This window comes from Microcaecilia unicolor, chromosome 3, assembly GCF_901765095.1.
Source record: "Microcaecilia unicolor chromosome 3, aMicUni1.1, whole genome shotgun sequence".
Taxonomy (NCBI): Eukaryota; Metazoa; Chordata; class Amphibia; order Gymnophiona; family Siphonopidae; genus Microcaecilia; species Microcaecilia unicolor.
The window spans coordinates 278585068-278597585 of NC_044033.1; the positions used below are offsets into that span (position 1 = coordinate 278585068).

A 12518-nucleotide genomic window follows, 5' to 3' on the forward strand; every position below is an offset into this window, starting at 1 on the left:
TTCATCTTAACTGTTGTAATCTGCCTGGAGATTGGAAATAAAATTAAACTCTGCTTTCATTGGGGCACATGGAATCACATCTTTATCTCATCTTTTTTGTACAAATGGATTATTCTGTTTTGAGCATGTTTCAGGAACAAGTGGTTTTCATAACATAATAAAAATAAGTATTTTCTTTCATGCAGATCTCTCATTTGTTGTAATATTAACTAAATGGGCTATGAGCCCCTAATGCAGTCCATTTGTTTTTCTTATATTTTGTCCTTGTGATGACTTATACTGTGCCAAAACCTGTACTCTCCACTGCTGCAGTAATGCTGCAATCCCCCTTCCACATAGTCCTACCTTGCCACCTGCCCTGGGGGGTGTAGTGGCCTCTGAGGCTGCAGGGGTGCAAAAGAATCCCACTCTTTCCTTGCCGCTGCTCTGACTCTGGCGCTCTCCGCTTTGCTCTTCTGTGCTGTGGGCTGCGCAGCCTTGTTTCCCAGAATGGCTGCCGAGACTTCAGCGGCAGTCTCGGCAGCTATTTTTAAAATATAGTGGCGCTGTCCGTGGCACAGGAGAGCAAAGCGGAGACGGTGTATCGGCAGAGGGCAGGGAAGAGTGGGATTTTTTTACTGCCTCCATAGCCATAGAGGCCACACCACCACCAGGGCGGCCTCAAGGATCAAGGTAGGTTTTGTGTGCAGCGGCAGTGACCAGTGGAGCATAACGCATGGATAAGCATGGCAGTTTCTGTTGCTCCTCAAATGTTGGGCACCCCCCCTGCCATGCATACCTTGCTTACTATGTTCTGGCCCTGCCTTTTACGAGGCAGTCCCTCCTGTGGCGCTTAAGCAGCAAATCCAGCTTACAGTTTGACCCTCGCTGGCAGGTGTGAGGAAGCAGGCAACTATAAGGACCAGAATGCACTGCAGCAGCAAGAGAGCCAGAGTCAGGGGGAGGTCTCTAGGCAGGAGAGGGTAAAGCCAGAAGTTAATTGGAAAATTGAACCAGCTGTGAGAGGGTTTGAGGCAGCTTCATTAAGAGAGGGGTGGCAAGCTGTAGGCAGGAGTTGGAGTAGATGGAAATACTGGAGCAGCTCTCTCTGGAAACGCTGACAACTGGAGAAGGAAAGTAAAGACTTCTGTTTGACTGTTTTGAGTTTAAGAAACTGTCTTGAGAAGGGTTTATCTAGCAGGCTCGGAGTAAAGGGCCCTTTTGTTGTGTTTGAGTTAAAGAGAAAATGTTAGTTAAAGAAGCAAGAAGCCATAAGGAGTGTGTTAAATGGCCATTAACAAAAAACCCTTAACTCTCTAAGAAGCCTGGTGTTGGTGAACGTTTATGTTGAAGAGAAAAGAGGAGGCAGCAAGCTCCCCAGTGTGTGAGGCCGAGTCCTGGTGTGTGGCTGAGCAGGAAGAGCCCAGCAGTGACTGTCTGTGAGAGAAGCTAAGCAGGGTCAGCCCTGGCCGGGTCCTGGAAGGGTGACCAGCTTCAAACAGGATACACATACACACTCCACCCAAAAGCCACAGACACACTTATGGCCACCAAACACATGGCTATTAGATACCTTAGCTGTTTGCTGGACTGTGCTGGACTTCTACACTGATTAATTCCTTTTGCAGCCTTACAGTAATAACTAGCTGTTTGATATTCAGCCTGCAGTGAAACTCTGACTACCACAAGCAGAAATATCCCAGATATTCAATTCTCGGCCATGTCTGGGCACCCACACTGAATATTCAGGGCTATTTCCGTAGGTGCTAGCCGTTGGGTCTTATGCAGGTCATGGCTGATATTTAGTCGATACCCGCATAAGTGTCTTAGGTGGGTCCCAGCTCAATATCAACCAGGACCCACAGAAAATTCAGCCCGGGTCCTGTCTCCTCCCCCCTCCACGGACCTACCTTGATGGTTCATAATGGTCTAAGAGGGAAACTGGCAGGAGCAATGCCCACTTAATCCTGCCTGGCATGGCCTGCTATTGAAAATGGCTGTTGTAACCTCTAGCAGCAGCCTCGCAGTACTTCAGGTACAAGGCTTGATCTGTATAGCATGCTGACCAAGGCATATAGGAAACTGGATGCATGGGGAATGGCCACACTAGCGCTGGTTACTTTTAAATTAGGATAACAAGGCTTTGTAATTCTTCTGATACCCTGGTAATTATCTCATTGATTGTCCTCCTTCCACCAGGTCTCTACTATGTCTATTATATCTGCTTCATCATTTAGTTCTATATACGCTTCCCTTTCTCGTTTTGTAGGCTTCTAGCATTTTTGTATAGTGGTGGGGAATAGGGAAATTGACGAGAAGAGACAAACCAGTTCCTTTATTTCGCTCTTGACCCATGAATCAGTACTCTTCAAGTGTGTATTTAAGGTAGCTTCAGTTTGAGGCAATGTAGGTTTAAGCCGAACATGTCCCTGTATTGTAGAATAGAGGGGCAAGTATATAGAAAGCAGTTTCCCAAGTATCGACCATCGCATTTGAGGATCGCCAAGAGAACAAGCGTCCATAGGAGAGCTTCAAACAAAGGGAGTGCAAACCAATCCTCATAGCTTGGATCATGGGAACTAAAATCTTGAGTTTAATTCTGTAGTTCATTGGGAGTCGATACTGGCAGAAGAGTGGTATGACATGATCCTAGTATCTGGAATGGTGGAGAAGATGAACAGTTGTGTTCTGGATTAGTTGAAAACAATTTAAAGTGCCTTTACAAACTCCATTTATTGAGGACGTTTTAGGAAATTTTTTTTATATTTTTCTATGAGTTTTGTTCCCTATTTTTGTGCCTTTTTAAAGACTTGCACTTGAAATGTTACTTTGTTCTTTCCTTTCTTACTTAAAGGAGCTTTCCGTAGTGTCACTCTACAGTTAGATGTAGTCTGAATTTGGAACACAGAAATTCAGCTCGAGGGGGGTATGGTGTCAAAGAACATAAATGCCATGCTGAATCAGACTAAAGGTCCAAGCTCAGTATCCTGTCTCTGAGTAGTGGCTGATCTGATCATAAGTACACAGGAGGACTCAAAGTAGATCTTACTTTTTGATCATACCCAGAGAAGTGGTCCCTTTCACTTGTCCACATGGGTAAATAATGGTTTAAGAACTTTCCACCTGGAACCTGTCAGAACTGAAGTACGCTAATTGCTTTCACCATATCTTCTGACAAAATTCCACAGCTTTAACTGTGTGCTGAATGGAATTTTCTCAGCTTTTATGGAGAAACATCATGGAAAATAGCAGCAGATAGACCATTTGGCCTGTCCAGTCTGCCCAGCTATACCATCTACAATCCTTTCCTCTCCCACACATTTTCTTCAATTCAGGTAGTCCCGGTCTCCACCACCTCTATGTGGCTTGCTTTTCATAAAGAAGTATCCCTTTTGTTAATCCTATATCTGTCTCCTTTCACCTTCATCCTATGCGCCTTCATTATAGAGTTTCCTTTCATTTGAAAGACTTGCCTCCTGTACATTTATTCCATGGAGATGTCTCTCGTATTTCTTCTTCGCTCATCGTTTTTCCAAAGTATACATATTGATTTTTTTGTCTCTCCTGGATATACTTTATGATGACTACTGACTATCTATCCAGCCAAGATCAGGGCACAGACTATAGAAGTCTGCCTAACACTGGCTTTACTTCTTAATTACTGGTGTCGCTATTATTATTATTTATTACATTTGTACCCCGCGCTTTCCCACACATGGCAGGCTCAATGCGGCTTACATAGTAACAGTATAAAGAATTACAAAGTTGTAAAAAGAGTAAGCAATATGTAGTAAATGCAATATTAATGGGGTTAACGGATAAATAAATTGAACATAGGAGGAATTGGGTGCAGAAGGAAATGAGCATTGGGAGGTAGGTGTAGAAAGATGGAGAGGAATGGATATGGGGTAGCAATAAGGATAATGGGAAACATGGTCAATGTAAAACAATCGTCAATAATCATGTGGGCAGGCTTTGGTTAGGTTGAATCGTTAGGGTAGGCTATCTTGAAGAGATGGGTCTCCAGTACTTTTCGGAAGGGCAGAAGGCTGTTGATGGTACGGATGAGTCTTGGTAAAGCATTCCAAAGCTGGCTACCTGAAAAGGAAAAATTGGATGCATAGAAGGATTTGTACTTAATACCTTGCAGTTGGGGAGGTGTAGATTAAGGTAAGTACGGGAAGACGTCAAACTGTTCCATGCCGCTAAGCTTGTTTGGTTCCATGCCTTCCATACAGGATTCCTTTGGGTTCATCCTATGCATTTTTGAATTCTGTTACTGATTTTATCTCCACCTCCCATGGGAGAGCATTCCAGGCACCTACCACCCTCTCCATGAAACAGTACTTTCTGACATCATTCCTGAGTTGGGCCCCCTGCAACCTCAATTCATGTCCTCTAGTTCTACCACCTTCCCTTCTCTGGAAAAGGTTTGTTTGTAGATAAGACATTCAAATATTTGAAAGATATTTCCAGTGCTTTTTTTGTGCCGGTACGCGCTGGTATGGCGTACCGGCAACTTTTTTCTCAGGGCCAGCTCACCTGGCTGCCCTCTGCTCCCTGAGTTTCCATTCTTTCCGCTCTGCGTTGAAATCTTTTATTTTACCTGAAGTCACAACGGCGAACCAGCAGTGAAAGCAGCAGGCAGGCTTGCCTCCAGCCTTCGCTTCCCTCTCAGTGTCCTGCCTTCCTCTGATGTAATTTCCTTTCCGCAAGGGTGGGACGCTGAGGGAAAGGAAGCGAAGAGGCGAGCCTGCCTGCTGCCTTCGCTGCCGCTGCGACTTGAAATAAAATAAAAGATTTCAACGCAGGAACGGAAAGTCGGGGAGCTGAGGCTGGGGTTGGAACGAACTCAGGGGCAGATGGAGGCTGCAGGTGAGTCGCTGGACATGGATGGGAGGGAAGGATAGGGGCAAACGAGAATTGCTGGATTGGGAGGGGAGGGCAGGGGAGAGAGGAGAATCACTGGACATGGGAGGGAAGGAGAGGGGCAAAGAAGAATCGCTGGAAATGGAGGGGAGTGTAGAGGAGAATCGCTGGACATGGATGGGAGGGGAGGGCAGGGGAGAGAGGAGAATCGCTGGATATGGAGGGAAGGGAATGGGACTTATTTCTGTGGTTTTTCCAAATACATTCAAAGCGGTTTACATATTATATACAGGTACTTATTTGTACCTGGGACAATGGAGGGTTGAGTGACTTGCCCAGAGTCACAAGGAGCTGCAGTGGGAATTGAACCCAGTTTCCCAGGATCAGAGTCCACTGCACTAACCACTAGGCTATTCCTTGGATGGGGGCAAAGGAGAATCGCTGGACATGGAGGGGAGGTCAGAGGAGAATCGCTGGACATGGAGGGGAGGGCAGGGGAGAGAGGAGAGTTGCTGGACATGGATGGAGGAGATGGAAGACAGGAATGAGATGCATATGGATGGAGGGGACAGGAGAAATGCTGGACATGGATGGAGTGGAGGGCAGGGAAGAGAAATGTTGGAGGGAAGGAAAGACTGAGGAAAGAGATTCACACGGATGGAGAGGAAGGGAGAGAGGAGAAATGTTGGACATGGATGGAGGGGATCAGAGTTCACCCCTATCTCGACGACTGGCTGATCTGCATGGATTCAGTGGAAGAGAGTCTGAAGACTACTTCTTGGGTCATTTTGCTCCTAGAGTCCTTGGGCTGGGTGGTCAATCTTCAGAAGAGCCACCTTGTTCCATCTCAGATTCTGGATTACCTGGGTGCCCGCTTTGATATGGCCTAGGGTCGAGTCTTCTTGTCCAAGGACAGGAGGTTCAAGATCCATTCTCAAGAGTGCAGCCTGCTGGGGGTGATCTGTCCTTGGGCCTGGGACTATGTTCAGGTTCTAGGCTCTATGGTGGCAACCCTGTGTCAGGAATGCCAACCTTTCGGGCTGGGGAGCCCATTGTCTGCACCATCATGCTCTGGGGCAGTGGATGATCCAGGAAATGGCATGGCCGATCAGTCTTCTGGAACTTTGTGCAGTGATGAACGCCTTGTTAGCCTTCCAGGACCTTTCGTTCAACAAGTCAGTTCGGGTTCTCTTGGACAATACGACGGCGGTGGCATACATCAGTCGTCGGGGATGGAACCCAGAGTCAGGCCCTGGTGGCTAAGTCTTCCCGTCTCATGGAGTGGGCCGAGAACCACGTTCTTGGTCTGTCGGTGGCTCACATTGCGGGTCATTGCAACATGCGTGCGGACTTTCTCAATCGGCATCTTCTAGATCTGGCGGAGTGGGAACTGTCAGTGGCAGTGTTCCGCCAGATGTGCTGCTGGTGGGGAACATCGGAGGTGGATTTGATAGCGTCCCATCTAAATTCCAAAGTGCCCAGGTTTTTCAGTGAGTGCAAAGAAGTCAGCTCCGCAGGGCTGGATTCTCTGCTTCAGCCCTGGCCAGAGAAGGGCCTTCTTTACGTCTTTCCTCCTTGGCCTCTGATTGGCTGGGTCATTTTCAAATCACATGCCAATCAGAGGCCGAGTTATTCTGGTTGCTCCAGATTGGCCAAGATGCCTCTGGTATGCAAACCTCATTCGGCTGCGGGTGGCTGTTTCTTTTTCTGGTAAGTCCCAACCTTCTTCACCAGGATCCAATAAGTACATAAGTAATGCCACACTGGGAAAAGACCAAGGGTCCATCGAGCCCAGCATCCTGTCCACGACAGCGGCCAATCCAGGCCAAGGGCACCTGGCAAGCTTCCCAAACGTACAAACATTCTATACATGTTATTCCTGGAATTGTGGATTTTTCCCAAGTCCATTTAGTAGCGGTTTATGGACTTGTCCTTTAGGAAACCGTCTAACCCCCTTTTAAACTCTGCCAAGCTAACCGCCTTCACCACGTTCTCCGGCAACGAATTCCAGAGTTTAATTACATGTTGGGTGAAGCATTTTCTCCTATTTGTTTTAAATTTACTACACTGTAGTTTCATCGCATGCCCCCTAGTCCTAGTATTTTTGGAAAGCGTGAACAGATGCTTCACATCCACCTGTTCCACTGCACTCATTATTTTATATACCTTCATCATGTCTCCCCTCAGCCGTCTCTTCTGCAAGCTGAAAAGCCCTAGCCTCCTTAGTCTTTCGTCATAGGGAATTCGTCACCATCCCTGCTATCATTTTAGTTGCCCTTCGCTGCACCTTTTCCAATTCTGCTATATCTTTCTTGAGATGCGGCGACCAGAATTGAACACAATACTCAAGTTGCGGTCGCACCATGGAGCGATATAACGGCATTATAACATCCTCACACCTGTTTTCCATACCTTTCCTAATAATACCCAACAATCCCTCCTGCTTTGATCTTACGGGGCCTGGCTCTTGAGAGGTCGCGCTTGAGGAAGAAGGGTTATTTGGACAAGGTGATAGCTACCTTACTTCAGGCTCGCAAATGTTCTACTTCTTCCGCATATGCTTGCGTGTGGAGGACCTTTGAGGTGTGGTGTTTGGCCCATGCCTGGTCACCCTTGCAGGCTTCTGTGCCTCTGTTGCTAGCCATTTTGTAGGAAGGATTGCACAAGGGTTTGGCCTATAATTCTCTTTGAGTGCAGGTGGCTGCTTTGGCCTGCTTCCAGGTGCAGGTGTCGGGCTCTTCTTGATGTGGTGTGATTCTTGAGGGGAGTGCCGAGATCATTTCCTGCAGTTTTCGGAATCTAGCGTGACTGTGCGTATGGTACTTTTGCTCCTCCCTAAAGTGGTTTCGGCTTTTCATCTTAACCAACCTCTGTTCCTTCCTGCTGAGTTTGCGGTTCTCCGTTATTTGCGGATGTCGAATGATTTCAGATGTTCAGATCATCTCTTTGTCCTCTCTGGGCCCTGTCGGGGTGAGGTGGCGTCTAAAGCGATGACCTCTTGATAGATCAAGCAGACGATTGTTTCTGCATGCATTTTATAGGGTTGCGCCTGTCCGGAGGCGTTGGCGCATTCCACAAGGCTGCAGTCGGCTTCGTGGATGGAAACCAGTGTGTTTTCACTAGATGTGACTTGTAGGGTAGCTAATTTGGCCTTCCTGCATATCTTTTCAGCTACGTAGGCCTCTCTGCATACCTTTTTGAAACCTTTTAAAGTTGATGTGGCTACTAAGTCGGATGCTTCCTTTGGTACTGTGGTTCTGTCCCGTGGGGGGGGGGGGGGGGGGGGCAGCAGCTTCCCACCCTCTTTAGGATTGCTTTGGTACATCCCACCAGTTCCTGAATTCATCTGTTGCAAAGGCTAAGGAAGATAAAGAAAATTATCAGGAAGGCATAATTTTCCTTTACTAGCAGCAGATGAATCCAGGATTCCGTGGTAGTTTTGTCAGGGTGTTTCCTCCTAGTATTGTTTAAAAAAAAAAAAAAAAGGAACAACAAATGAATGACTGCTTCTTTCAGATCTAGTAGGGAAAACAGAAGAGAAGGTCCTTTTGGACCTATTTGTTATATATCGAGGAGACATGTTCCTGTTTTAGTTCATTGCTGAGGAAGGCTTACAATTTTTTTTGTTACTTGTTGATGCTGCTTTGTGATGAGACATATACTGACTGAAGGAGGAGCTGGCCTTCTGATGTCACTGCCTTCAGCTTTGTAATCCATCTCCATGGACACAACCCACCAGTTTCTGGATTCATCTGCTGCTAGTAAAGGAAAGAAAATTTATCAGCAGATAAGGCATAATTTTACCTTTGGACTGACCGGTCCCTTTCCGTGGCACTTAGCCAGTTAGCACTGCTGAAAACGTCTGGTTACATTACATTGATTCCGCAACTACCCTGAGAGTTCAGTATGGAAGAACAGGCATACCCTGCGAGCAACCATGCAAAATCAAATACAACATACACAATTATAAAGCTAAAAATTTCTTTAAAAGAAATGCTTTTAGACATTTTCTAAAAACAGCATAATTAATAATTCTAATATTTAATGGAATTGAATTCCAGATAGCAGGCGCCTGATATAAAAGACTAGCTGCTATCCTACTCCCAATAGACCAGTTTTTCAAAGTTGGAACCTATCTCGGATGCCCTTCGTTTTAGTAGCAGTTTGGACCCAATGGGACTAGTAGGCTGACGCTAACCCTTGGAAGATCTTAACCATCGTGCACACCTTGAATTGAACACGCACCTCCATTTGCAACAAATAAAGGTGTAACTATCACTTTTGTAAGCCAAAAAAATCAAATGAGCTGCTGTATTTTGGATTGTTTAAATTTTACTCATTTGACTTTTTTTGACAGCCTACATAAACACTATTTCTATAATCCAAGGTTGAGAGAAGTAAACTTTGCACAAGTCTAAATGTATGGGTTTCCAACCTATTGTGAATTTTGTAAGCTTTCTTTAGTAAGAAAAGAGACTGCTTAAGATTAACTTGTGATTCTAACATAAGAGAACCAGATAAGATAATTCCTAGTATCTTAATATTTTCCTAAGTGAAAACTGGTTGTTTAGGGGCCGTTCCAGGGGTGGAGTCAGCACTTGGCCAGTTAAGTACCGATATTCAGCACTTAACCGACCAAGGTAACCACATAAATAGGACTGACTTATGCAGTCCTATCTTTGTATGGTGCTCCATAGCCATTTAACTACTGAATATTGCACTTAACTAGCTGTGTTAGCTGGCTCCACAAATCCAGAAATTCAGAGCTGAAGCCCGACCATAGCTCAGCATTGAATTTCCAGGCACAACGCCAATGGCAGCAGCTGGCTGAATTTTCGGCCCCTCCAAATGAGTGATTTGTGAAGTCTTCTGCACTCGGAAGAATGAGGGAAAAGGATACCTGAACTTATATTCAAAATGAATAAATAATATATAGCTCAGACGTTTAACCCCATAACTCCAAAAATAAACTTACAAAAAAGTAACATGTTTTATTTGTTATTTTCTCAACAGGTATCCCAAAGTCCAGGCTAAAATGCAGGAAGAAGTGGATAGGATCGTGGGCAGAGATCGACTGCCATGCATTGAAGATCAGCCCTCCTTGCCCTACGTCATGGCTTTCCTTTATGAACTAATGCGTTTCAGCAGTTTTGTGCCTGTGACGATCCCTCATGCTACCACAGCTGACACCTCTTTGCTGGGCTACCATATTCCCAAGAACACAGTTGTGTTTGTCAACCAGTGGTCAGTGAACCATGATCCTGTGAAATGGCACAACCCAAAGGACTTCAATCCATCCAGATTCCTGAATGAGAATGGGTCCTTGGACCGAGACCTTGTGAGCAGTGTGATGATCTTCTCCATTGGCAAACGGAGATGCATCGGAGAGGAGTTATCCAAAATGCAGCTCTTTCTCTTTGCTTCCATCCTTGCACACCAGTGCACTTTTATTGCTAATCCAGGTGAGGATCCTAATCTAGAAGCTGTCTACAGTCTGAGCATCAAACCCAAACCTTTTACAGTTAACATGACGCTTCGGGATAATATGGATTTGCTTGATAGCGCTGTGGGCAGCATGCCAACAGAAAGGGCAACCAGTGAAAACCTGGCACTACATTTGAACACTGAAGGGGAATAAAGTTGATGAAACTTAAAGCCAGGCATGTAAATAAGCCACAGTATTTCCAGGGTGAGTCGAAAGTTGAATGGTTTTCAAGGCACATGAACTCAATTCAAGATAAGTTTGAGCTACAAGCCTGCAGTGACTTTATTGCAACACATCGTCCTTATCATCACTGTAGAGTAGTTAGTATTTACACTTCATTGTTTCTCAGTGCTGGAAAGCTTTGCTTTCAGGAAAGTATTAATGGGCTTTGGCACAAAGTTCTTGCTAAACTAAAACCAAAGCATTTAAAATGATGTAGCAGACTTTTATTTTAGGTTTGCACATAGCCTCTGAGCTCTGTTCCAGTTTAGTGTTGGATACATTATTACAATTAAGTTTTATCGCTTGCCTCAGTCCTCCATAGGCTGCAAAATAGGGCCTTTCTGTAGAGCAAATCTATAAACTACAGCATGTCTTCGGTTACATACGTAGTTTTGTAGAATATTGTAAGTCATGCATGCCACTAGGTGCATTTAAGTGCACCAACTTATGCCTGCTATTGACATGGTGTAAGAGGGCATGCCTGAACATGGGCATGTCATAACTATTGGCATATGCTGCTATTCTCTAATGAAATTTTTGACATCAAGATGTCAAAATTAGAATTTTTGTTAAGCGCATGATATTGGGGCACCAGTTTATAGAATAGCCCTGTAAGCCACTGATGTGGAAACATGAAAGGGTAGTCAGTTTTTGGTACCCAGTCCAGCAAAAGGTGAAATTTCAGGTTTTGTTTTCCAGCCTATACTTCGCAACTAGTGTTGCGATCTGATATCTGAGATTTTGCCCTTCATGTAACATCCCGTAACCCAGTCTCATACCTAGATATAACAACACAAGGCCTGAATCCAGCCACTGGCTGTTGCCCTCAAACAATGAACATGCTTGTCTCTAGGGCTGTGAACACTGAACACTGTGTCCACAGGATTGCCAAACCACCTGCTTGGCACTTGCAACCTGTGACTGTGCCAACCATCTTTTCTCTTAGTTTGAAGTTCATTTTATAACAGTTGCCTAGGTTAATTGAGTGGGACGGTGCCTATTTTGACTCTTGTTTATAAGGAAATAGAGGTGCCCATGTCTTCGATCTCTACTAGCAGACATAGCACCTAGATTGAAGGTGCAGACGCTTATAGCTGTTAGGGAATCACATACCACTCATGCTAAACTCCATCATGAGCACACCTACTGTACAATATATAAATACAATATATAAAAAGTTGACCAAACTTTAAAAAGAGACCTAAATAGTTTAAATTTATCCTCATTTCTCAAGAATACTATGGGGCTCATTTTCAAAAGAGAAAAACATCCCAAAAGTGACATAAGTCTGCATTTGGACGTTTATCTCACAAAAACTTCCAAATCAGAATTTTCGAAACCTCTTTTTAGATGTTTTTCTCTGAAGTCCATCAGAAGGACGTCTAAATCAAGGGGGCGTGCCAGGGGCATGTTCAAGGCGGGATTTAGGCGTTCCTAAGACTGGGACGGCTTTCAGCTATAATGGAACAAAACAAAAACATCCAAGGCTAAAACTTAAACATTTTGAGCTAGAGCTGTTTTTATAACGAATACTTGCAGTGGGAATTGAACCCACTACCCCACTGTACTAACTACTAGGCTGCTACTCCACTCCACACAAAAAGATGCCCTTACTCCCACAGTGGTCACTAACCCCCTCCCACCCCCAAAAAATGTGATTAAAAATATTACTTGCCAGACTCTGATGTTATACTCAGGTCCATTAGAATAGCATGCAGGTCCCTGGAGTAGTCTAGTAGTGGTGCAGTGCACTGCAGACAGGTGGACCCAGGCTTTTACCGCCCCCTACCTGTTACACTTGTGGAGGAAACTGTGAGTCCTCCAAAACCCAGAAACCCACTGTATCCATATATTGGTGCTCCCTTCACCTGTAAGGGCTATGGTAGTGGTGTACAGTTGGGGTAGTGGGTTTTGGGGGGCTCAGCAGACAAGGTAAGGGAGCAATGGTGAGATGTGTACTTGG

General features: G+C 45.1%; 1 protein-coding gene across 1 annotated transcript in view; it reads left to right on the forward strand.

The window, feature by feature from the left end:
- The window catches only part of LOC115465046 (cytochrome P450 1B1), a 31412-nt gene extending 19595 nt beyond the window's left edge, over positions 1–11817 (forward strand). Inside the window, exon 3 of the mRNA XM_030195447.1 lies at positions 9862–11817. Coding sequence (XP_030051307.1) covers positions 9862–10486 — 625 coding nt within the window. The 3' untranslated portion in view covers positions 10487–11817. The remainder of the gene's footprint in view (positions 1–9861) is intronic.
- Positions 11818–12518: the final 701 nt, after the last annotated feature.